Source organism: Mandrillus leucophaeus, unplaced genomic scaffold (genome assembly GCF_000951045.1).
Source record: "Mandrillus leucophaeus isolate KB7577 unplaced genomic scaffold, Mleu.le_1.0 Scaffold994, whole genome shotgun sequence".
Classification (NCBI taxonomy): domain Eukaryota; kingdom Metazoa; phylum Chordata; class Mammalia; order Primates; family Cercopithecidae; genus Mandrillus; species Mandrillus leucophaeus.
This window is the reverse complement of record NW_012110852.1, coordinates 429,829-457,366: the sequence shown is the minus strand read 5'-3', so window position 1 is coordinate 457,366 and position 27,538 is coordinate 429,829. Positions and strand designations below refer to the sequence as shown.

At 38.6% G+C, this 27,538-nt stretch overlaps 1 protein-coding gene across 5 annotated transcripts in view; it reads right to left on the bottom strand.

Annotated features, from left to right (window-relative positions):
- Positions 1-27,538, bottom strand: part of AFF2 (AF4/FMR2 family, member 2) — a 501,113-nt gene that overhangs the window by 324,842 nt on the left and 148,733 nt on the right. For 4 of the 5 annotated variants that reach the window (XM_011971246.1, XM_011971245.1, XM_011971244.1 and 1 more), the window contains exon 3: positions 17,024-17,884. In XM_011971246.1, coding sequence (XP_011826636.1) covers positions 17,024-17,884 — 861 coding nt within the window. Of the gene's footprint in view, positions 1-17,023; positions 17,885-27,368; positions 27,485-27,538 lie in introns of those variants that run through there. The other variant, XM_011971248.1, reaches the window with a different exon arrangement.

The window sequence follows — 27,538 nt, the reverse complement described above, 5'->3', positions numbered from 1 at the left end:
CTTGGCATTGCTTGTGTACTTTTTAATGGCTGAGGACAGGCTAGATTTATCCCTTCCATCTTTCAAAACATTGATTTTCTTGGAGACTAGTATGCTTATTCAGAGTTATAGCATTTATTAAGATTATAAACTAGTTTCAAATTAATTTATGTATTTAGGAAAATAATCACCTGCATATGTATATTTGAAATCAGAAGTCATGTGAATGGCTTATTTTCAGAATAATGACTTATTTTAAATAAAGACTTATTTTCAGAAGAAAGAGAATAAGAAAAAGTGGCCTGTGCTGTTCTAAGTGAAATGTATTTAGATTGGCAATGTTGAATGGGTAGCAGAGTTTCCATTTGGCATCACTAATGTCTCAGCAGTCCAGAATGTCACCCAACCAACTGAAAAACCAAGTCTGCTCATCTGGGAAGTAATTCTGTCAGTGGTCTTCCATTTCTCAAGATTTTCTTTCAAATACTACACAAATTAATAATTAAAGAGACAAGTGAAAATAAATATTAAGAGTTTTCCTAAACCATGTTCTCAAGGCATTTTTATCCCATTTAAATTTTAAAGGTAATTATATCGCCTACTGCCACGAAAGTTAACACTAATTATTGGAATAAATAATACTGTACAGATTAAATAGGGATGTAAAGACAAAAATGAGTAATGGCTTATTCTAAACAGGAAGCACGACACTGTTATTTCTAGCTCTAAGTAATATATCCTCTAGATTTATGAAGACATAATTTTTAAATGTCTATTAGTAAAACCTTTTCTCTTATATCATGTTAACTTTACTATCAGATTGCTATTTAAAAAATTAACAGTCATCTTTTCTCAGCAGTCATCTAGTATGGTTTTACTTTTTTTATTTTATAGCTTTTATATGTATATTGCTATATAGTTTGGAAAGAAATGTACTTATGTCTACCTATGTAAATCACATAATGAATTATGTTGCAGTTAAAGCCTACAAACTAAATCTGGTATTTCTTCAGTAATTTATCTCCAATCCAGTATGTCTTTCAATGTATTATATAGTGGTGTTATATAATGTATGAAAAACTTTACCATGGGTTTTGGCTAGCTGTATTTCAGCATTGAACCAGTGTTGATGCAAACATAGAATACATTTTTTGTTTTTTTGTGTGTGGAAGGCATTGGTAGTCAATCTTTCAATCTTCCCCAACTCTAAAACTCTAAAGGCTAATTTCAGGAAGATTCAATAACACACTGTAGCTACAATTTCCTTTCTTTTCCCCACAGGAGGTGAAATGAACATATTTATGTCACAGGGAGGCCTTTTCCTTCATAAGTCAAAATACAGAAGTTAGATGTTGCTTTTTCATATGGCTAATATGTTTGCTGGAGCCTACCAACTAAGGAACTTTTATATGCATCTTTGGGTTATGGAAAATGGCCAAGTTCCACACTGCACTTGATTATTTTTGATGCAAACTCTCTCAGATGAAGGTTTCACCTGTGACCTTTCAGGACTTCCTCATTCCTGAGTGAGGAATATGCAGTCTAAAAGCAGACTAATGTGTTTCTATGAAGCCAATTGGACTGGCAGGCTTTGCAGAGCCCTCTCAGAATCAAGAATCTGTAATTTTATAAATACTGCCACTATCACCTCCACAGTCTTACTGCCACTCCTTGGCTCCCACTCAAAGAAAATAATGATTCAGTTTTCTCAGAGTACTGCTCTTTCAATTCATGTGCATTAACAGAATATAAGCTGTTCTTCAAAATGCTGATATTTTTTATTTTCACTTAATACCCAGATTTATGGGTGGAGAGTTCAAGGATCAGTTCTGTAATTAGCCAAGGTGACGCATTTGGTGAGGCCTCCTCTTGCCAAGCTGCTATGTTCATTGCAAGAAGTGAAGCTTTCAGGTCTCAAAATCTCTGTGTTTACAGTAATTTCAAAATACAAAAGTATATGGGAGTTACAGAGAGAATTTCAAATAGTTGAGAACTGAGATGGACTGGATAAGTAAAGTCAACTAAATACATTATGATTAATTTATCTATATTTGAAAAAAACATAATTAAAATCCTAGGAACTATGGAGTGCAAAAATATTGCGCACTCAATTCCACTCCCCTCCTGCTTTTACCACCAGAAATTCACTGATCTTAACTAAAAGGCAATGTCCATGGTCACCAAATAAAGGCAGGGGAGCTGAGTCAAACAGTTTTTGAGGTAACAATTTATATACAGATAGTCAGAATAACCCTACACCAACTACACCAAAATCAAAGGATGTGATTTCTCCATCAGTATTATATCATAGGGACTGAGGGAGAGAATAGTGCAGAGTGCAAAGTCATTCCCACTCTCCATCGTAAACATGTTCCCTGTGTAGCCAACTTCAGTCTAAAAGAAACAAAGTCAGGAAGTATCATAGAAAAGTCCACAGCTATCAGTACAAGATAAATTCAACTGGTAATGTGTTCATTTGATTTCAAAAACTACAAAAGACAAAACATAATTTAATATTTAATATACTGTATAATTAATAGAAACTTATCACTTCTATGATTTCTAAGAAAATATTCAGCATATTTTCCCATGCTCTCTAAAGTACTATCAAACCTCTCTGAGGTAAGACATTAATTTTTAAGTGAGGAACAAAAAAGGCCATTTGTAAGAAATAAATCTTTCAATGAGGCATAAGAGAATGATCATGATTTTTTGTACATAGCTTTACAACAAGAAGCACTGTGCAAGCATTAATCAAATATCATGACATTCAAAGCCTTTATCATGACAGCATGACAATAAAAGAGATAAAGGGAAAAACTTACCTGTTTTGTGAAGCTCTCCATGTCAAAGAAAGGAATCTTGGGTAATGGTATCACCATCCCATCCATTGCTTGCCCAAGCTAGAAACCTCAGCATCATTTTAAATTCCTCTCTGTTGGTTTACTTTCAATGGCCCATCTAATTAATCACTGAATTCCACTGAATCAGACTTGAAAATCTATCTCAAAAATGACCCTAATTCAAATTGCTAGCATTTCTGGCCTGGAATATTTCAACAGCCTGTTCAATCTTTCTGCTTCGAATCTCACCAGTCCTAACATGTTACTCCCTTCCCCCAACTCCCCCGCCAATCATCCTGTAAAGATGGTTTTTCTAAAACATTATTTACCATGCTTATACCTTATACATTTTACCTTTTAATGATTTAAAAGACTCTCCATCATGTAGAGGTGATGCCAAGCCTCCCAGTCTTCCCAACCAAACTTTTCTTCTCTCTCCAAACACAGCTGACTCTTGTGTCTCATGAATCCCAGAAGCCATCAAGCCAATTTACAACCTGATGTGGGTTTACATTGAAGGAAATGCCTGTATTTCCACTTCTTCACCAAGAAAACTTCCAATCATACTCCAAGAGCTAGCCACAAGTTACTACCTCCTTGAAAAATCTTTTCTAAACACCTCAGATAGCTATTCTTTCTCTGCTTAAAGAGAATACCAAACACTGTTCTATTATACTTCATTGTGACTTTTCTGTTTTTGTGTCTATATCCCAGACTTTAGCTACCTAAGATAAGGCAATATGTAATCATCTCAGTTTTCCAGCTTCTGGCATAGTACCTGGTACACAATGGGCAGTCAATGCAAATTTGGTAAATGAATGAATAAAAGAAAATACTGGATTTTACAGGTATCTAGTGAATCTTTCCAACAGTCCATAAGATAACATTTTCAGAGTTTAAAAAAATCATAATTCATAGTATCAAACTCAGTGTGAACTACTCAAAATGTTACACTAGGTTTTTTAAAATGTTTGTCCTTGAGCTAAATGCTTCCCTCCAGTATTGAATAAGACCACTCCTTCTAGAAGTATTATAATATATGTGGATTGTGGGTTCAGGCTTATGTCTCTGGTGTGGGCCCTTTTTATCCATCAATCTTGACTGGGAAGGGAAGTTAGAGCTTCTCATCTTCCCAAGAATCTGAAGGCCACATTTATTCAAGTTAAATAGAGTAGAACTGCAGAAAGGCAGTTTTGGGGTCTCAACACACAGGAGAGAACATTTGGTCAGACACCACTCAGGATGAACATCCTGGTCTCCATATCCAGCAGATGCCCAAGGAAGGCATTTCTGGATGTCCCTGAGGAAATCAGCTTCCCCAGTAAGTTCACATCAAGGTCTGGATGAATAAGACAACCTGCCAAGCAGAGGAAGACCAAAGAACAAGTTCAGTCTAGAACTGGGGCCATCTCCTTCACTGACTCCAGAAGTCATAATTCACCCCGTTTTCTATAAGAACAGTGACAGAAGTCACAATTCACCCTGTTTTCTATGAGAACAGTGACCTTGAAACTATACAGCATAGCAGCTACTTCTCCCAACACCAAACTTCTTCATGAAACTGCAACATCATTGGAGCATTCTTCTATGATACCTACTTTAAGACATGAGTGGCATGATCCCATTCATAGGAAGCACGGACCTTAGAGCCCCATTAACTTTCAAGGCTTTACGCAGTTCATTACATCTAAGATGCAGCCTCTTCTTTTTTCTCCATCAACCCATGTGTTTCCCAAAGTCCTTGCTGAACCTCACCTCATCTTTAAAGCCTTAACTAAACAGATCCTGTCTGTTATTTCTCCTTCATTCTACATCACTTAGGAACCTAGATATCTCCCTGCGTGCTGGGCAAAAATTTCAGAAAGTACCAAGAATGCCATAATTTCTAGCCTCCTCCAGAAGTCCACTGGATTTCTCAGCACCCCCTCCCCAAAGAGATACATGAACACCTAACACATGCATATGTGCACACACATACAAAAACACCCCTATATATCAGCTATGCAAAGCCTGTAGGGGCTGCCACAGAACATCAACCCTTTCACCTAATTTGACTCAAAGTCATAGGCTATACAAGAGGACGTGTTTTTCCAAGAATCTTAGAAATCTCTACCTCCCCATGCCCAAGTCAAATACATGCTTTAGTCCTTCTGATCTATAAGGGATTCCAGAATGTCAATTGGGTTTGGCCTAGGCCATCCACTCCTTAGATAAAATAATAGGGCTGGCTTCCTTTTAGCACTTATATCAGTGGTCACCTCTTTTACGTCTTGTGATTCTGAGTCCAAGACTGGGTATGCAAATGGTTTCCTGCCCTGGGAGTCCAGACACTCTAATTCTGAGGAAGCAAAAGGTAAAATGACCTTTACCCCACGAGTTATTAAGAAAAAAGATTCTCTTGAATGGAGGGTGAGATTTGTGGTGTTGAAGAGTATTTCAAATCCTGGGTACACAACATTTACATTCACCTGTCTGTAGGCCTAGACCTGGGAGAGCCTCTACTCCCTTGGCCAGTTCTCCCTTGACTATAGATACCTCTCCTGACTCTAGGATTCTGCTCTGTACAAGAACAAAACTGACTTTCCTCACTTTCTAAAAGCCATCTTCCTGTTGATAACAGGCACAAGAAGCAAAATGTGTTCTGCTGTCTGAAACTTTGTCTAGATCTAGCCCAGGGGTCAGCAAACTAAGTTTTGCCAGCCAAATCCAGCCCACTGCCTGTTGTGGTTTGGCTCCCAAGTTAAGAGTATTTTTTACACTGTAAGATGTTTGTAAAAGAGGAAAAGAATATTTCATGACACATGGAAATATGTGATATTCAAGCTTCAGTATCCATATATCGAATTTTATTGGCACACACCCATATCCATTCATTTATGTACTGTCTTTGGCTGTTTTCATGCTACAATAGCAGAGATAAGAATTTGTGACAGACAGACCATATAGCCCCTATAGTGGAAAATAATTATTTTTCAGAAAAGGTTTGCCCACTTAGCTCTAGCTCACAAAAAAGTCAATTGTACTAATAAATTATTTTTATTTATTATCTGAGTGAAAAGAAACTTTATATTTCCCTAAAAGATTTTTAAATCTCATTTATGCACAATTATATTTTAACAGTTTATCCAGAGCCATTGTCTTTCTCATAGTCGCAGTCAAATTGAACAGCTTAAAGATCTGGCTCAGAAGTATTGTGGACTAAACCTGAAGTCAGTTCTGAGGTGGAGAAGCCCACCTACCTCCAAAAGACTGGCTTAGGCTTTTCACACTGAGCAGAGCATAGACTCCCTCTATTCTTAGTCTGAAAAGTGGGAAGAATGACCTTTCTTATGCAGGGTTGAATACTATTCCCTAAAAATTCCTCAGTACCTCAAAATGTGACCTTTTTTGGATATATGTATAGTATTTTCAGATGGAGTTAGTTAAGGATCTAGACATGAATCATCTGGGATATAAGGTAGGCCCTCAATCCAATAACTGATGTCCTTAGAAGAAGAGGACACAGAGAGACACACCTAGAAGAAGACCATGTGAAGATGCAGGCAGAGATTGGCATGATGCTGCCACAAGCCAAGAAATGCCTGGGGCCACCAGAAGCTACTTAAAAGCAAATAAATATTCTCCTCTAGAGTACTGGGAATGAGTGTGGCATCTTTTTGGACTCCTGGTCTCCAGAAGTGTGAGAAAATAAATCTCTTGTTTTAAGCCACTCAGTTGTGATATTCTGTTGCAGCTACAGGAAACAAATACGCCTCCCATTTGCAAAGTCTTGTACACTTTTCAGAGAACTTTCACAGCTACTTAGTTCATTTATTGTTACAGTAATTTTCTGAAGTAGATTATATATGGACCATCTGCATTCTTTTGCTGAGGTAGAGTGACACTCACCCATTTAGTGTCTATGAATAAATGTCACAAATTCTGTCTGTTCCTTGCTAACTACTTTTGCAATTTGATGATCCTAGACAGTTTTTATAATTAATCTATTTTTCAGGGGCTCAAACAATTGAGAGAAGTCTTACTGCTTCTATAGCAATTAGTTTCATACCCACTTTTTACTGACCTCTCATTTACATTTAAGGTTTCTCTTGAGGGTGGCTGTGTTTCAACCACAGAAATTTAGATTTTAGCTGTGTTGTCTGAGGATTTCTGATAAAGTCATCCCACTAAAGACACAAAAACTCAGAAACTTTATGAACCAAGAAAAGGTCCTCTAACAAGTTGTGTCATATGTTACTCATTTAGGAATATTGCAAAAACACTACTTCTCACCATATTTGTAAATGAAAACCACATGACTATAACCTGTAATACCACAAGAAAAATTGCTCTTTTGGTGTGTTTGGTCCCAGACTTTTGAAATATGAACCTAACAAGGGAATTTTAACTTAAGCTGGATTTAGCTCATTATTCTCTTGCCCTTTATGTGCCAGTAGAGGCGCTACTTTTAGAAAATTAACCCATATATATACAGTAGCACACCATACACCAAATGCCATGTGGAAGTGTCACTAAAAGCCTGGGTCCTGGTCCTGCCATAGCCATTTGCTGGCTGTGTCCCTTTAGGCAAGTGACCCTTAGCCTCTCCGAGACTAAGTTTCTGCATCAGAAAAGGAAATGATAATTCCAGACCCCATTAGAACTGGATCAAAATAAGATAAGATGTATGAAGGCATTTGTAAATTATAAAGTATAAAGGTAACAGTTTTTGTTATTGGCACCTATATTATAAACCCAAATCAAAGCACAGTTCACTTTAAAATGATGGTTAATTAGAGATTATTTTCTTTCATGTCAAATAGAAAATACCAAACACACTTACAACTCCCATAAAGAGATTTAATACTTATGTCTAGAGTCCCTTGCATTTACTATTTGGGTTGAATCAATATGGTTATCTACCTGTCAATTTCTCTTATTCTTTAATGCAGAATGAGAGAAGTCTTTTTTTATGACTGGCTCAGAAAGTACTGAACTAATCGATATAGCCAGTGATAACAAGATGATTTGGAATATACATAACAAAAGCTTACCATTTTACTGCATACTGAATCTGTCAAAATATTTTCCTAGAAGTAATGTGAAAATAGGAGTGCTCTATCTTTCATTATTTTAGTGGGTGGTGACAAAAGGATTAGGAGGCTATTTGCTGAGTCTACAGTTTGGTACTTTCTGGTAAAATGCAGCATATAGCTGTTACTTAAAAAAAAAAAAAAAAAAAAGGTGAAATATAAGAATACCCCAACTGAATTGGTAGTCAATCCCTAAAAAGATCCAATTCGAGTCTGCCCATATTTACGTAGTCTTACAAAGTTCCAAACTGTTCTGAATGTGTGCAGGCAGGGCTCAGATCCCTTCATGCTGTTCTACTGTGGATACTCCTAGACGATTATGGGTTGGGGAGATAATGGCTGAAATTACTATACAAACAAGATAGGTTTGGGCTTAACCACAAAGAGAAGATTTAGAGCTGTAAGCAACCCCACGAATGAGTCAGTCTAATCTCCTCATGTGACAAAAGCCCTAGAAAGGCAAAATAACTCTCTTAATTTTACAAAGTCCAGGCCAGAAGACAAACCCACATCTCAGTATACCTTATTAAAACTATGCTTTGCAATATTTCACACTTTCCAAAGTAGAGATTTATTTTCAGCTGTCTCATGAAGAATCACTAAAATTATCAAATAGTGCTGTTTTAAATTGCATCATCATCAATAATGATGATAGAAATGTGTATAACATAAGAATTAATTGTTTTTTAAACAGAGTAAGAATAAATCAATCTTTTGGTTTCTTTCCAACCAAAAAAAGTGTTAAAAAAAAAAAGACAAGGACTTTAAAAGTGAAGTGTGCCAAGAAAGATGCACTGAAACCAAATATTCTGATCTACCTATACAATGGCATGTTGAAATCACTGACATTGTTTTAGGATGTTGATGGCTAGAACCACTTGCATACAGCCTTAGAAAAGAAAAAAAAAATACATATGAGAAAGAAAAGAACTTGAGGAAACAGGAAGAAAAAAAATCCCAAGTATCTGCATACTCTTTAAGACGCCATCTTTGAGACCTATCTCTGAGTTTGACTAATGCCAATGAAAAAAAAAAAAAAAATGGAAGAGAAAGGGGATGAATGGAGGACAAGGACTCCAAGGGAAGGAAAGTATGGTATAAAATAGCTAGTTCAGCATTACTTTAGAAAGATCCTTGGGAAAGCACACTGAAAAAGAAAGGATGGTTACAAGAGAAGAATTGAGATGTCCTTTCTTGTAGGGAGGTAGAGAACAAACCTGGGAAAGCTCAGAAATTACTGCTTGAATTGATGATCGCAATTGTCTTGAGAGAATTCCTAGGTCTCCTACGATGACAGGGAAAGTAACGTGTCAAGTTCAGCGTCACACTCTGGTTGCCACATTGCCTACAAATTCAAGAGAACTGGCAATCTGGTTTTTGAGCTCTCTCACTTTGGTCCCACATATCCGCAGCTGCAGATAAACTGGCCTATCCTTAGAACATACTCCACATTTTACTCACTTCCCCTTTCTGTATATGCTATTATCTCTATTCATCACTAATATGCACACATATGAACTGCTTTCCAGATTCCTCTTGAACTACTCTAATACTACCCAATATTAAAGGCCAAGTTCAAAACAAACTTCTCATTCATTCTCTGTGAAACCCTCCCTGGTTTCCTCTGTGTCTCTGCCTGACGAATCAGTCCTGCTATTGTGAGAATGGTCTCAGTCTCCACTCCTCAGGACGTTTTTCCTAATCACTTCTCTCCTAGCATCTCCAACCTTTCCATCACGAAGAATGTAAAGCCAGGTATTCTATCTGTATCACTATCAACTACACATGTTCAACTGGAGACCACTTCATTTAGCTTAGGGAGACACTAAAGTTAGAGGAAATATGAAGAGAAAGTTAGGAGGAATATGATAAGAAAATGAATTTGAATACCAATGAGACCAGTGAGTTGGAAGAGTTAGTAAAAAAAGCATAAACCAAATGCAACTACCAGGGGATGGACTAGCAGAGAAGAAGGTACAAAGCTTTCTAGATTCCACACAGCTACAAGACAAATACTAAGTTCAAGAGTCTTTTCTGGCACCCTAAAAGTATAAAGTTATCCCTTCATTTTGATGGGTTTAGAAATAGCCCAGATATAGCCTTGGACTCAATACTATTTTATTTTCATAAGAATGCACAAAAAATAAACTGGTGATATACATCAAGTGACATGGTTTGGCTGTGTTCCCACCCAAATCTCATCTTGAATTGTAACTCCCACAATTCCCACGCTTCATGAGAGGAACCTGGTGGGATGTAATTGAATCACAAGGGCAGGTCTTTCCTGTGCTTTCTCATGATAGTCGGTAAGTCTCATGATATCTGATGGTTATTATAAGGAAGAGTTTCCCTGCACAAGCTCTCTTCTCTTGTCTGTCGCCATGAAAGATGTGTCTTTAACTTACTGCTACAATTGTGAGGCCTCCCCAGCCACATGGAACTGTAAGTCCATTAAATCTTTCTTTTGTAAATTGCCCAGTCTCAGATATGTCTTCATCGGCAGCATGAAAATGGACTAATACAGGAAATTCGTACCAGGAGTGGGGTGCTGCTGAAAAGATACATGAAAATGTGGAAGCAACTTTGGAACTGGGTAACAGGCAGAGACTGGAACAGTTGGGAGGGCTCAGAATAAGACAGGAAAATGTGGGAAAGTTTGGAACTTCCTAGAGACTTGTTGACTGTCTTTGACCAAAATGCTGATCATTATATGGACAATGAAATCCAGGGTGAGGTGGGCTCAGATGGAGATGAGTTACTTGTTGGGAACTGGAACAAAGGTGACTCTTGTTATGTTTTAGCAAAGAGACTGGTGGCATTTTGCCCCAGCCCTAGAGATTTGTGGAACTTTGAACTTAAGAGAGATGATTTAGGATATCTGGCAGAAGAAATTTCTATGCAGCAAAGCATTCAAGAGGGGACTTGGGTGTTGTTAAAGGCATTCCATTTCAAAAGGGAAACAGAGCATAAAAGTTTGGAAAATTTGCAGCTTGACAATGCAATAGGAAAGAAAATCCCATTTTCTGAGGTGAAATTCAAGCCAGCTGTAGAATTTTGCATAAGTAACATGGAGCCGAATGTTAATAGGGAAAATGTCTCCAGGGCATGTCAGAGTTCTTCACAGCAGCACCTCCCATCACAAGCCAGGAGGCCTAGGAGGAAATGATGGTTTCATAGGCCAGGTCCAGGGCCCTCTGCTCTGTGCAGCCTAGGGACTTGGTACCCTGCATTCTAGTTGCCCCAGCCATGGCTAAAAGGGGCCAAGGTAAAACTTGGGCTGTTGTTTCAGAGAATGGAAGGCCCATACCTTGGCAGCTTCCACATGGTGTTGAGCCTGCAGGTGCAGAGAAGTCAAGAACTAAGGTTTGGCAACCTCCACCTAGATTTCAGAGGATGTATGGAAATGCCTGGATATCCAGGCAGAAGTTTGCAGCAGAGGCAGGGCCCTCATGGAGAACCTCTGCTAGGACAATGTGAAAGGGAAATGTGGGGTCGGAGCCCCCACAGGGTCCCTACTGGGGCACTACCTAGTGGAGCTGAGAGAAGAAGACCACCAACCTCCAGACCCCAGAATGGTAGATCCATCAACAGCTTGCACCACGCACCTGGAAAAGCCACAGACACTCAATGCCAGCCCATGAAAGCAGCCAGGAAGGGGGCTATGCCCTGCAAAGCCACAGAGGCAGAGCTGCCCAAGACCATGGGAACCCACCTCTTGCATCAGCATGATCTGAATATGAGTCATGGAGTCAAAGGAGATCATTTTGGAGCTTTAAGGTTTGATGGCCCTGCTGGATTTGGACTTGCATGGGGCCTGTAGTCCCTTTGTTTTGACCAATTTCTCCCATTTGGAATGGCTGTATTTACCCAATGCCTGTACCTCCATTGTATCCAGAAAGTAACTAACTTGCTTTTGAATTTATGGACTCATAAGTGGAAGGGACTTGCATTGACTCAGATTAGACTTTAGACTGTGGACTTTTGAGTTAATGCTGAAATGAGTTAAGACTTTGGGGTACTGTTGGGAAGGCATGATTGGATTCGAAATGTGAGGACATGAGATTTGGGAGGGACTGGGGGTGGATTAATATGGTTTGGCTCTGTCCCCACCCACATCTTATCTTGAATTGTAACTCCCACAATTCCCATGCTTTGTGGGAGGAGCCCAATGGGAGGTAATTGAATCATGGGAGCAGGTCTTTGCTGTGATGTTCTCATGACAGTAAGTATCACAAGGTCTGATGTTTATTATAAGGGGGAGTTTCCCTGCACAAGCTCTCCTCTCTTGTCTGCCACAATGGGAGATATGCCTCTCACCTTCCACCATGATTGTGAGGCCTCCCCAGCCACGTGGAAGTGTAAGTCCATTAAATCCCTTTCTTTTGTAAATGCCCAGTCTCAGGTATGTCTTTATCAGCAGCATGAAAACAGATTAATACGTCAAGTGAAAAATTCTTAGCCTGAGTTGCAAACAGCAACTGGATAGCCTTCCATTCAGTGAAGCAGCTGTCTCATTTCTGTGTAGCTGCATGAACATATCTAGAACACCAATGGTAATATTCTAGCATTCAGTGCAGTTCTCACACAAGGGACCTGAGTTTACTATCTACCTCACAATAAATAAAGGTAATTATACTCACAGTGATCACTACATAGGGTGTGAAACAAGACAGTCACAGTCACAAATGTTAGCAATAATTTCTCTGCTGGTTGACAAAGTTACGCACTAAAATAAGCTACAGACAAATCCCACATCATTTCTATCAAACTTTTCTAAGGCCACTAGTTTTGCGGCAATTGGAGCCTCAGAGAGCCTTAGATCACAGCCAAGAGCAGCATGTAAAGCAAATAACCCTTTAGGGATATGACACTCTACACGTTAGTTTTGTACTTTCAAAAGCTTATTGACTTAGGATGGAGACACTTAATATGTGATATCAATCCTTTCATGTGCATGTGATTATTTACTTGGCAAGCTATACTAATAACAAATTGCACCAAAATGCAAAGCTGTCTACACCAGCAGATTTTTATCCTAAGGTAAAAATAAACAAAAACATATGTAAAGAAATCATGTATAAAGCTACATTTATTAACAAATTCATTTCCTAATAAAACACCATCTGCAAGCAACCCTCAGTTTCCACTTGATATAAATAAGCCTTTTACTGTTTTCAGATGAAGTTCCCAGAAAATTCTTCTAAACCCAACTGCGGAACACATCAGCAATTTGTTGTTGTTATTGCCAGGAATGTTAATAAACTCTATGACATGAAGTTTTGTTTGTTTGTTTATTTATTTATTTATTTATTTTTGAGACAGAGTCTAGCTTTGTCACCAGGCTGGAGTGCAGTGGCACAACCTTGGCTCACTGCAACCTCTGCCTCCCGAGTTCAAGCTATTCTCCTGCTTCAGCCTCCCGAGTAGCTGTGACTACAGGTGTGTGCCACCGTGGCCAGCTAATTTTTGTATTTTTAGTAGAGGCGGGGTTTCACCAAGTTGGCCAGGATGGTCTAGATCTCTTGACCTCATGATACACCCATCTCAACCTCCCAAAGTGCTGGGATTATAGGTGTGAGCCACTGCGCCCAACTAACATAAAGTTTTTAAACAAATTATTTGTTAAAATGACATGCCTCAATTGAAAAGTTGACCTTCTGCAATGAAGTTGGTTATACTTCTAATATCCTTATTGTTGATACAGAAATTCTAAGATGCATTGAAATGTTTCAATGATAAAAAATAAAAATCTCCCCACTATATACTCAATATGTGGACACATGAACAAACATGGGCACACACACTTGCACATCACATTTCAGTAATAGTTTGTGATCTCTCAATTCATAAATATAATGTTATCTGCTTATTTGTATATCTTAGAATGCTATCTGTTTTCTGGCCATTCAACCCATCCCGCTTCACCCTCCCCACAAATGCACTTCACTAACACTCATCAACCTCCTGTCACCAGAGCCAGGGAAAAAGTTGAGAATGCTCAAAGAAATACTGTGATTGCTCCACGGATAAGTCTTTTTGGTAATAACTTAGAGTAATGTTACCACTCATCAAAGACAGCTACACTGACTAGGGACCCGGAACCCAATGTCTGAAACTTCTTGGCGCCAGGAACTGGGGCTGAATTCTAATGGTAAGTGTTTTTGAAAAGTGCATCAAGATTTAATAGGGTGAATTTTCAGACTTGGTCAGAGTTTTAGCCACATAAATTCCATTAGGTTCAAAGCTCTGTAATGCTCCACCCTGTCTGTATTTATGCCGGCATTTTAATCTGCACCCTTCTAAGCTCTCTTGGTGGGCTGTGTAACCTCTCTTTTCTTTTCCTCCTATTTTTGATTCTCACATTACCCTTGGGTTCTGTATATGTCTCTGAGTTTAGGGCTTTAAGCTTGTCTCTACTCTTCTGTCAAATCGTTCCTTGAAACCCATATTTTAAAATAAGTACTTTCTTCACTGATCTCCTATCATGACTTTATTGCACCTGGCCCGTTTTTCATACAGAGCTCTACCAAGGTCTGTTTGTACCATCACCAAAGGCTGCATGCACATAGGCTGCTCCTGGGATAATCGTCTCCAGAGCTGATGACAGCTCAGACTGTCTTTGAAAATGTACCTCTCATTGGTGTGCCAGAGCACTGAGTGAAAGCATGAAGTCATTTCTGAATCTGGGTCAGCCATTTTGTGAATGTATAAGAGAGAGAATTACAACAGAGTGGATTTTGCTGGGTCTGTGATTTGTCACTCTACTAATGAGGTATGGAAACAGGCTGACAGACTGCTTTATGGGGCAGTGCTATTTCCAGATCAGTTCTGGCTATGTAAGGAGGGAACAGCAGCAGATACCAGGGCAAAAGAAGAAACAAGAATGATATACCCATCTCCCATTATACTTCTACTTTTTCAAAGCAGATCTCTTTTTTGGTTTTTAAGTATTAAAGCCTGTATTAAGTCATTCCACAGAAATTATGGCTAGGATTTCTCAATGACAGAACAGGAGCAGAGCAGAGTAAGAAACATGCAGACAGAATACAACTGAAAAAGATATAACTCATGATGGATTTCCTAGCAATTGTTTACATTTGTGCATGTTATTTGATTAACATTGTGGCTTAGAAAATGTAATCAAGTAACCATTTTTGAAATTCATTCATTCAACAAACATTTATTGAATATCTACTATGTGCTAAGTATTTGCTAGGCGCTTGGGATACAGAGAGAATGAGGTATTCCTTGCTCTTAGTGAGCTCACAGTCTAGTAGAGGAGATAGAAACATAACCAAATCACTACAATACAATGCAGTCGGTGCCAATCAGGGCATATAGAAGTTGCTAGAGGAGCCGAGACAAAGGGGTTTTTAATTAAGCTGAGGGGATCAGGGAAGCTTTCACAGAGAAGGTGACAACTGACCAGACCTGAAGAAGAAACAGGACTTCACCAGGAAGACAAAGGAGGGTGGGGAAAGACATTCTAGGCTGAGGGGACAGCAGGCCAAAAAGCAAGGAAGCGTGATAAAGCATGACATGACAGGGAACCACAGGTAGTCCCATATGGCTGGGATTTCAACTGCACATGAAGAAGTAGTGAAATATGTAGCCAAAAAAGGAGTATGAAAATAAAGGGTGAAGAGCCTTGTATGTGTGACTAAGAAATTTGGACTTTTCCCTGGAAGTGATGAGAAGGCACTGAAGAATCAAAAGCAGGGAGTGACATGGTCAGATCTGCCTGTTAGATGAGCCTGCATGGATGGTATGGAAGAGAGGTGAGACTAGAGGGAAGGAGACCAGTCAAGAGGGGCTCTCACAGCAGTCCACTGAAGGCTCACAGGTGGTTCAAAGGCAGTGGGGGTAGAGGTGACAGACTAGAGAGATACTTAAGAGGAAGCTTGACAAGACTTGATGAATGATGATACAAAAAGCAAAACTGCCTCAGAAATGAAACAATATTAAAAACATACATTCAGAAAATATAGTCAACAGCCTCAGGCCTCCCTCCCTTTATGTTCCCATTGTCCTCTGAAATCACCGCATCTGCTGAGGATAAATAAAGGAAGGAGAGCCAGGGGGCTTATAGGGTCACACTTCTCTAACTCAGATAACACTGACTTGGAGTCTGTAACCATTCAGACAGACTGCCTGTCACTCCTATTGAGTAAGAATTTAACCCTACTTTCTTCCTCTGTGTTATTTCAAGCCTTTAGTCACCAGTGACAGGAATCCAATCTAAAGGCAGTGGCTTCTTCCAATCAAGACCTTGAGGTGCAGTAGACAGCCGCTTACATAGTGGTGTCTGAGAGGCAGCACCATATATGCTCCCCACCCAGGGACCACAAGGCCTGGAATCCAATCATTAGCGATTCATTCCTCAGAAGAGGCTTTGGTGCCTCTGGACTTCTCTTTTACAAGGCAATGATTCCTGAGATGGGTAGGATATTTAGTCATTCTAAACCAGTGGGCTTTAGTTACTTGTAATGCCTTTTGCTTTGACGGAAAGGATGAAGGTAGAATAAAAGGGCTATGTAGATACCTGTGGAGGAAGGAGATGCAGAAGGGAAGATTGATGGATATGGAAGATAACATTAAGATCTTGCCAAGGAATAGCTCTGTAATCACTTAAGAAACTAAAATTCTTAAAGAATTCCTTCTATTTCAGGTTCCAGCAAACCACACTTCTACATTCTTCTACTTTAAGAAACTTCTGTATTTTAGGTTTAGAATATGCTATTGAGTAGTGAAGGCCTATAGTGACTCGCAGTCTTCTCATGAACCTCATACTACTTATGACCAATTATAATCTCAAATGTCATTAATTTGTACATAATATTACTACAATTGCATTTTATGAAACTCTTTTATAACTCCAACTTGTCAATCATTCAGTCAGACCAAACTTGTCTTTTGTCATTCCAAATTATGGAGATTTAACTGTGTTTGCAGCGTGTTAATCAGTTATGTCACAAGTGACAGAAGATCAAAATTCAGACTCTGAACTTGAAGAGTATCCTATACAGCTCAATAAGGTAAATGAGAGCTGCTTGTGAATACTGGATTATAGAGGTTAGAGCAGAGAAATTTAAAAAAGTGAAACCAAACAAAACTTTAAAAATTACTTACTTCACTTGTTTGGAGGATGGTGAACTTTGGCAGTTTAGTCTTTGAACTGGCTGCACTGGGTTTTCCATCCAAGAGTGTTCCAAATGACAGATTCCCAAAGCTGTTCTCAAATTCAATTGAAGGTTTCAGTGTTGGCGAGATGTCTGGTGCTTGGTCCTGGCCATCCATGGGTCTGACGTATGCAGTTGGCTTTTGCTGCCCCATGCTTGTTTTGCAGTAAAGCCCTGGTGGGAAGTTTTGAACTGAAAGGCCACTGCTAGGAGCTAATAAAGAGGAAGCCACTAGGGGAGACCCAGGTGCTTGCACGGCGAATTCAGATTTTTCTGGTGAATTGGATTGAAAGATTTCTTTGAAAGCATCTTCTCCACTAGACTTAGGGTTACTGTCTTCCTTTGCAGATGGGTTTGACTCTTCAACTTCTCCGATCTGGGGCTGTTCAGCTGGGTAGACAAAGAAGTCTTCCAGTTTGGCTTGAGACTGGTCCTGTGTCAAAGTCTGCATCTTGTTTGGCTGACCACTGGCCTGGCTTGCCAGTACAGTGCTAGGGTTATGACTATCACGTGACCACTCAGGTTTTGATTTTCTGTTGCTATGTATTAGAGTTGAATTCAGTATCACAACAGAAGGTGGAGGCATTGGTGCTGAAGGATGGGTATTATCCTGGTGAGGTGGAATTATTCTGTTCTTTTGTTCTGGAAAAAAGCTTGGTTCATTTTTGTTGATGGGATTCTGGGGTACAGAATTCTTTGGAATTCCCACTAGATGATTCTGATTAGAATGATTAGTTAGCAAATCCTTCATTTCATCATAGTTTCCAAGCGTGTTCTGGACTCGGTTGGCAAGTGCATCACCTTTGTTTGTCTAAAATAACAAAAAGATGGGGGTGGGAGGAGAGAGAATGAATAGGTTTGTGTTTCCTAATGTTAATGTTTCAAACAGATGCCCTAAGTAGACTACCATACGGGGTTCTTTGAAATTGTCCTGTTGCCATATAATTTCATGCTTTTCATGTGCTATGTAAGAAAAAAAAATCAATAACACTATTGAAAAAGCCTCTTGGAATGAGTGGGTATGACTAACATTTGTATACTCCCTAGCCAGTTCTTAAACATGTTCATTGATAAAAAGTTTTAAATTATATCATTTATTAATTTTATTAGAAAAAATAATTTATTCTGTGACAGATGAGCTGAATTGCTACATTCTACATTGTGATTAACAACTTTTGCTTACCAATCATTGGAGTTATAATGGAATGTTCTACCTATATAAATGTTTGACATATCAGCCTTTGTACCACATTATACCATGAAAAAGGCTTAGGCTATTGGATAAGAAAATCAGTTAAATTGTACTACCATGACTATGATAAGTTTAGAAAAGGAATGGAATTAAACAGCATCTAATTGAGCTAACTTATGACTAAAGTGAATCTGATTCCTTCTAATCAAAGAACTGTATGAATTACTAGTGTTTGCCTGTATATTCTGGAAAGACTGTGTTTACATATTGATGATTCACACTCATTTACTTTGAAATGGTGCAATTGTTTTCAACAGTGACTCAAACCCTTCTGTGTCTTTTCAATTATTAAGGAAAATTTATTCAAGTATTTAAACTGTTGTTTAAGTAAACCAAAACAAAGTTATCTTTTCAAAGTGATGTTAGCCTAATGTAGAGCAGTTAGAGAGGCAACTAAATCATTTTATGGACAATCAGTATACCAGCTACACCACCCCCTGTGGGATGTATTTGTTCCATTAAAATGGCTGTGATTGTTTTTAAAATAATTATGCTCCTGCATGGGTTTTTGTAATACAGAAAGCAAAGTTATCATACTAAAAAATGATGGGTAGCTGTATACTTGGAAATGACTTTGATGCAAGCTCAGTTGTTCACCCCCAAAAGTGGCTTTCTTTATTCTCTTTATATGCCAAAGAGGTTATCAAAACAAGCTGCTGAATTCAGAAAGCCAAAGGACTTTTTTGTACCTAGGCTGTACTATCCTGGCCCAAGATGTTGCAATGATAGAAGGCTACCAGTATTCAAGGAGCCATCTGGGAAGTGGGCCACAAAAGATATCACCCTATGTGGCCTTCAAGTCCCAGAAGCCATGGGTACATTTTCAATGCACAGGAGGGAGTGACCATCTAACCATTGGTACACTCTCTGCTGAAGACAGTTGTTTGACATCTAAAATTTTTCACATGCCGTTAACACAGCCCAGTCTCCTGGTGTACACAGGGAGTATACCTATCCAGGGCTAGCATCTCAGTCTAAACTTAGGTTGTATGGCTGTGTGTTTTCCTCTTTATGTGAAGATGGGAGGATATGCAGATGGATAGAGGGCGAAGTGCCAGAAATGGGTGAAATCGTCTGGGGAAAGCAAACGTAGAAAGAGAAGGTAGGGATTCGCAGAGAACCCTGGGAAGCATCAACCTTTAAGAGACTGAGATAAGATGAGGAGCCAGCAAATGATATCAAGAAGGAACAATCAGAGAGAGAATCAAACCAGTAATCTTGGCCTCATTATCAGCACCATCTCCATATACCATATAAAGTATTTTATTCATACCGTGTATGTGAAACCATATGATACACTTCCAAAGAAACGAGGGCAATAGGAGAAATATAAATTTCAAAGATTAAGGAAAAGTATGCTAAACATATGCTAAGGGAGCTCTGTCAGGGACAGATATTTTTAGAAATCAAGTAACTACATGTCAGTTTTAGTTTGCTTATCCTCGAATCATATATTGCATCATATGCAACCTTAGTATTGAAGTAGTGATTAAACAATTAACATTCTCTATAATCCTCAGCTGAATAATGACTCTGTTTTCAAAAGTACATCTGAAAGATATATTAAAAGTTATAGATGGATAGAAGTCACTTTTACTTCCTAAAAGTCTCTAGGTTTGTCATTTTTAAAGGCAGGAATTACTTTTCAGCCCAGACAAGAATAAACCCTTTGTATATAGTGGTCTCCTTCAACTGAGTTGCACAATGAACCACATGGACAGCAGCCAAAACCAGGCTCCCTGTTCAATCTCTAAATTTAAAACAAAAAAAAAAAAATCATTGTGCTGAGGGTCCAACAAGAATCTGATGCAAGCTTTAAACATTTGTAGGTTATTTTGGCCTGTCAAACAGATTACCTCGTGGGTCAGATGTTTGCCTCATGAACAGTGATACCCGGCCATATTCAATGATCTGACCCAACAAGGGAAAACAATACCATTTCACTTCCCATTAGAATGCCTTCATTCTATTATCTGGCTTTCACAGAAACAGAGCTCTGCAAAATCAGAACCTTGTCCCTAGGTGTCATAGAGACCACTGTAATACCTCCATGCCCTGAGAAGTCATTGTAGTCTCCTTAAGGAAACATAATCAGGACTTAAGAACATGAAAGCTCATTTGCTTACAAGCAAGCTAGTCAAATTCCTGTTCTTATTTCAGGAGTAAATAAAAGAGGTTCATATTTTCCTCAGTAGGGAGAACCTTGCCTACCTTTGTAATATCTCTTCATTGACAATTACTTATAATGATCTGGGTTTCTGAAGCAAGCTTAGATATATTTTTCCATAGCTAGGTTACAAAAATATACTTGAAATTAAGAAAATTTCTAAACTGGCCAATGTCTAAAACTGTGTCTATGTGAACAAAATTAGAGGAAAATTGAAATTTCTCTCAACGAGTCTAGAAAATCAACCTTCTACTACACAGTGTATACTACACTTATGATAACTTTTCTTGAATAAAACTATGAGTTCTTAAAGGTCAGAGACTACATTTCACTTATTTTTATATACCCAAGATGTAGCACCATGTCTTGTGCTTATCAAATACTCAATAAATTTTTATAGAATTGAATAGGATAAATTAAAATTCATACCCTGTCTATATCAAAATAAAGAATTTGCAATGACTGGAGTCAAAGGTACATAATAGAAAGCAAAAATCAGGCTAACTTGGTTACTACAATTTAACATTAAATTAACTTTGAGTTTCCTGGTAGCTAAGGCAAAAAGGAAAAGCTCGTAGGTTACAGAATTATCTTTGATCGAAAGAAGCATAACCTAATTCATTAAACGAGACAAATGGTTGTCTGATAATAAAATGTGAAAAGGAATTCCTCTCATTGATATGTTTAGAAGAACAGTTGAGCAATGAAACAATTTTTGGGGCCTCATTTTCCAAGATGATGCAAATACGTCTTCATGTGGCTTTTTCTTATGATGACTAACTCAGTGAAAGCATGTCTGTATGTGGACTTAGAGGTCTAGGTTAATACAATCCAGGCGTGCAGCTTTCTTGCACACTAATGACACAGGAGTGAAGCTGTGATAACCTGGAGAAATGAGGGATGTCATCTCCCTTAGACTAGTTTCCTCATAGAGCAATTGTCTCAGAAGGACGTGTGACAGGAAATGTATAGCACACAGTTCAAGGTTGAGTTCACTGGTGATGCTTTCTGAGTTGCTGATTGAAGGAAGATCCATATGGTTTGCATAACAGATGTTCTGTGGCTACACGTAGGAATTATTATAGTAGTTCTTAAGACAGACACTGGTAAATTTGGGACCCTCCTGAGGCAGGGTTATGCACAGAGGACACATGGACACAGAGCCTCAAGAAGTTCACCATTCAACAATTGGCATATAATTAGCAGTCCAGTCCAGGTTGTCAGAGTAAGCACTCCACCTTCCCACCACTGGAGGTGGGTAATTGTCAATCAGTTTTTAAATTTCTCAAGATGGAGATACGAGAACCACTGGATAGAAAACCTAATGGGACCCGAAATACATTTATACACACCTACACAATGTACTCTCATTATACACCATAGCAACTTCGGATTCATACTAAATGTTCTTTTTCTCCCTCCTGAGTCTTAGTAATCCTATTAAGGAGCAAAATATTCTTGATAATCTTGATTGAACATTATAAACGTGACAAAAATGAAACTCAGCCATTTTAATCAATTATATGCTTCTTTCAATTATTCACTTCTTTACTTACCGGTCTAGATAATTGGTTGATTCTTTAAAGGTAACCTCTGCAGCCTTTATTTTCTAAGTAATCACAATTTCTCTATCATCAGGAAATGCATTTTCCAAGTATTTTCAGGCATAAATTACATGTCTGGTTTGTGGCTCATGACTAACAGCATTCCTTCATTTAAGTTTTTTCGCCTCTCATTACTTCAGGAAATGCAAACTTCCCTCAGTTTGTTTCTAATGCTATCTACAAATCAGTAGTATAATTTCATTGCATGCAAGACTAATGTGCTAGGAGGCTATTGTACCATATTATTTCTTTTTAATACAAGTAGCAAAATAATTTAAGTTTTGAAGCTCATTTTTTTCTTTTATTTTATTGTGGCCAACATGTGATTTAGTAATTCATTTTTTTCTAATTCTAGTATTTTTGCAGTTAATCTCTCTAAGCTCTAAGTTTCTATTTCCTTCTTTACTCTAATTATAATAACGATAATACCTGAATTTGTATAGCACCTTACAGATTTCAAAGCAAGGTTTCCCACATTATTTCATTTGATCCTTAGAACAACCATGTGAGTCAGCAGAGTAGGTCTGGCCTCCATCTGGCCTCTACCTCTATGTGCCCCAACACAAATGACCTTGGGTAGGCCACTTAATAATCCTCTCTGCACCTCAGTTTCCTCATTCCTATTGGGCTATAAAGAGTCATAGAATGTTACTATTCTTATTAATTACTATGATTCAATCCAGAAAGGAAAAAGAAAACCTATGGATCAGAGAAAGGGAGTTTCTTCTCCACTGTCATCCAGCAGGTAAGCTGATCAAGTCTTCTGACTTCCCGTCAGAGGATAAATAACTTCCTGTTACAGATACGGAATCATACAGAACTGGATGCAAAGTCTAAATTCGCCATGTATAAGGATATGAAAATGCAAAGAAGACATCTCGATTCTCTGAGTTAAAATTCCTCATGGAAAACATGGGAAAATTGCATACCCCAGTTGTTATAAGGTCTAAATGAGCACACACATGAAACTCTAGCACAGTGCCTAGCACACAGTAAGCTGGCATGCACTTGTTACATGCCAGTTCCTTACCAGACTTAGTGCACTAACCTAGACAAGTCAAATGGCTTCATGTTTTTCAGGAACATTTGAAGACATCCTTCTCAATAGCATAACACAAACTCCAATTTGAAAATCATATGCTACAAAAGCAGCCCAAGACAGAAGTTCCCTATCACTAACCAAATCTAGGGACGGTCAACATTCTCTCCATTCTAGCAGTGGTAGAGGCAAAGAAAAGAAGGGAAAGAAATTAGCCAGGAACATGAGAGATCACCATTTATCTTTCTGCCAAGAAAGGATAATAGGTCCTAGAGATCAGTGTTCATATTGGCTAGTTTATGAACCACTGGTGCTATTGGACAGGTAACTGGACCTTGTTTTAGGCTTCAGGGTAGCAAGAACTTTCCTGAAAGTCTTGACCCACCATCAGGAATGTTTATTCTAAATTTGATAAGTCCTCCCACTGCCACCTTAGGGAAGAGCTGTGGTATGTTCTCGTTTCTACCAGTGGACCATGGGCCAGCTCTAGGACCCCCATGACCACTGCCATGTCAGCATGTCCAGATACTCCAAGGGTATCCAGCCCAGTCTTGGTCTGGAGAGCCTTATGGAGGTGCAACATCAGTTCTAGTATTCTGTTACTCCTCAGTGCTGTCCCAGGGAACCCTGAATGTGGACACAGCTCAAGATGACAACCAATCATCAAAGCAAGGGTGAAAGAAAAATAATTATTAGGTCAACAATCACTAGCATTATTCTTTTTCTTCACAGTTTTGACTTAAGAACAAAGGTTTTGGCTAGGCGTGGTGGCTCACGCCTGTAATCCCAGCACTTTGAGAGGTCAAGGTGGGCAATCACCTGAGGCCAAGAGTTTGAGACCAGCCTTGCCAACATAGTGAAACCCCATCTCTAGTAAGAATACAAAAATTAGCTGGGCATGGTGGTACGCACCTGTAATCCCAGCTACTTGGGAGGCTGAGGCAGGAGAATCACTTGAACCTGGAATGTAGAGGCTGCAGTGGGTCGAGATCGTACCACTGCACTCCAGACTGGGTGACAGAGTGAGACTCCGTCTCAGAAAAAAAAAAAGAAAAAAAAAGAACAAATGTTTTTCCTCATCAGGAAGCACAAAGGTAACAAGCTACTAATCACGCAATACGCCCTGCCCCACACTATACTAAATGTTCCCATCTATGTCTCTACTTGATGTACCCTTGTAATATCAAGACAGATGGCTTTTGAAACTTCTGAAAATGTTGATAACAGATTTTTTCAACTGCCTACTCAAAAATACACTGCTAACATTTAAAAAATGGATCTATATAACAGGCCTTGTGAAAAGATGGCATTTACCTTAAAGGTACAAGACCATCAATTTATCATGACTTAAAATTATGAAGGGAGAATAAATCAAGAGTTCTTCACCTCATTATAGTGTTGAGAATAGTGTGGATGTTGGATTTTAAGAATAAACTTTTGAGTAAAGCTCATTTTTCTAACCCATCCAAAGATAACATGTAAAACTTATCTCCTTGTTCCTTCTTCACCTTGAGAAAAGATAAGACACTTACCATGCTTTGACCTCTCCTCTATTTTCTGCAGAAAATGGAAGCCCTGATTTCTTGCACTTCCCCAATCTTCCTTCCCCTCTCCTGCTTTGTTCGCATTCTAATGTTCTGTTCCCACCTTCCACCCCATAGCTCATGATTCCTCAACTGCTCTCCATCTTGTATTATTTTTAATCTCCTCTGGGACCTTTCTCCACTTAGCTTCACCCTTCTCTCCTGTATCTTCCACCTTCTCTTTCTCCATTGAAGTTATTTGCTTCCCATCAATCTCTAAACATGTTCACGTTTATCTCATTTTTTTAAAAAGCTTCCCTTTATATAATTCCTCCCTTTACTTTCTAACTTATCTTTCTTTCTTTTTTCCTCCATGTAAAACATTTCTGCAAGATCATATCTACATTGACATCTCACTTTCTTTACTTAACCACTTCCCATTTATTCTCCAACCCCTGGCAGTTTGGCATCCCACAGTGACCATTGTCATCAACAAATAAAACAACTCTCCCTAAGGTCACCATTACTCCTTAACTGCTAAATCCAAACAGCTGCTTTAAAGTTCTTACCTTTCCTGACCTCTCTGAGGCACAGCAAATCCTTCCTCTACAAAATCCTTAGCTCCCTAGGTTTCTATTAAATGTTTCTTTCCTAGTTCTCTTCCTACCACTCTGATCATTCCTTTGGAGTTTCCTTTCCTGGCCTCTGCTTTCACCACCTCTTTTACCCCTTAAATGGTGCTACTCCCAAGAATTGTTTGTTCTCCTTTTTATTCCATAATCTCTTCAGTGATGGTAGGCATTCTCACAGCTTCCACTAACACCTATAAGACAATAACAGCTAAACTTCTCTCTTGACCACTCCCATGAGTTTCAGACCCATATATCCAAGCCTTCTGGATAGCTCTCTCCTGATATCTCTCTAGCATCTCAAAGCCAACATGCTCAAAACTAAATTAGTTATTTCTTCTCTACAAGCACCAACCATGTTCTCTTCCTGAACAACTTGTTCATGATACCACCACTCTCTCAAATAAAAAACTTGGGAAACATTAATTCTTATTCCATATTCCCCACATGCAATTAGACACCCAATTCCATAATTTCAACTTCCTTACTCTACCTTAAATCATTCTTGATATAAGCTCCCCTCATCAATTACAATAGCTTCTTTATCTTTCCTTAGTATCTCCTACCTGCAACCCATGGTCCACACTGCCCAACATCATTCTAAACTGTTCATTTGTCCGGGCCATACCATGATTTAAATATTTGTAATGATTTTTATCATGTAAAAAATTATGTTCAAACTCTTTATAATGAGTTTGAGTACAAAGTCTTTGCTGATCTTTCCCTTGCTATCTCTCTGTCACCATGCAGGCATGCCATCACTGGTTCAAATGATCTCTGCCACTCGACTAGGAACTCCTTGAAAACACAGACTATGCTATTCCTCTTTGTACACTGGTGTAAGGCAGTGACTAGCACATAGTAGGCCTTCATAAATTTTTGTTAAACCAATTATATATCTAAATATATACCTTCAAAGTAGTATAAAAATTAACCTGTTGATATGGGAACACTGCTATTTTATGGATCATACTATTACTGACAGATTGAAAACCAGTAGCTTAGGTGACCTAAGTTTCTTCATCAGGCTTACCAAACTTGAAAGTTCCTGCAATGTCTCAATCAAGAGTTGCTTAGTTGCTTTGAACAAGGCAACAAGACCCTAGTCTCACCAGTCACCAATCCAAATAGCTTACTCTCTACCCCAAAGTAGTATTTGGGCCTATGCTGTCTTCCTTAAGAACTTTCCTTTTCCAGAAGTCACTGTCCCTTAAAGGGTACTCTTCTAAAATCACAGCTCTTGAAAATTTTCTCTATTGTTGTATTTCTTACATCATTTTTGTTTTATTACAGAAAATTACACTGATACTACATTTCAATAAAAACTAACCAGCTGCCAGCAATTCAGTAAGATTCTTCCATCATAATCTCTTCCCAGTCCCCTCTCATCTCTACCCCAAATAGAAAGTTTAGAAGCAGTCACTATAAAATCAATACTTGTAGACACAGCAGTTTGATGATTATTGGAGCTACACACTAGCCGGACTACCACTAGAAATTCAACCTAGCTATAGTACCCCCTTCTGGTTGAGACAATCTTCTAACCCATGATTATTAACCATCAGAAAAAATGATTGGCTTTTTTCCTTTATTCTGGAACAACGATTTTCAAAGAGCACTCAAACCACTGAAGAGCTGCTAACAACCTAAAATGGAAAAGAAAAACAGTGGCCTTGCAATGGATGACACTGATTGGGAAAAGAAACAGATATCTCCGTTGACATTCTGATGAAGTCTTCAGGAGCTGCCTACTGACAATCACAGCAGTAGAAAGTGTCAAGGGGGCATTCCTTGCTGTAGGAAGTGTTGGGCAGACAGGGGCTCATTGGAAACAGGAAGTCTCACAAGTATCTCTTCAATCCTACTGTGCTCCCGAAAGAAGATGAAATTTGTTTCTGAAGACTTCATCAGAAACTTGCAGTTGCCTCAAATACAGTGTATGTACAAATTTCACTTGTAAAATATATTCCCCTGGAAATGAGTTGGGTGCTTTAAACATAAATCAAATGTTGATTAGTGAGTTCGAAAATGTAACAAACAATCATTTTCCAGAAAGAAAAAATACATACATATTCAGCTACCTTGTATGGCTCCCCAAAAAGATCAAAGCCTGAAGAAAAGAGATCGTCTTCTTGCTGGACTTCTTGATTCCTCCGTTCCCATTCCCTTTTTTTAAGTGCACTACGGTCTTGTTCATAGTGACTGATATGAAAAGGAAAAGACAAAAAGAGAAAAAGATAAATTAATCATG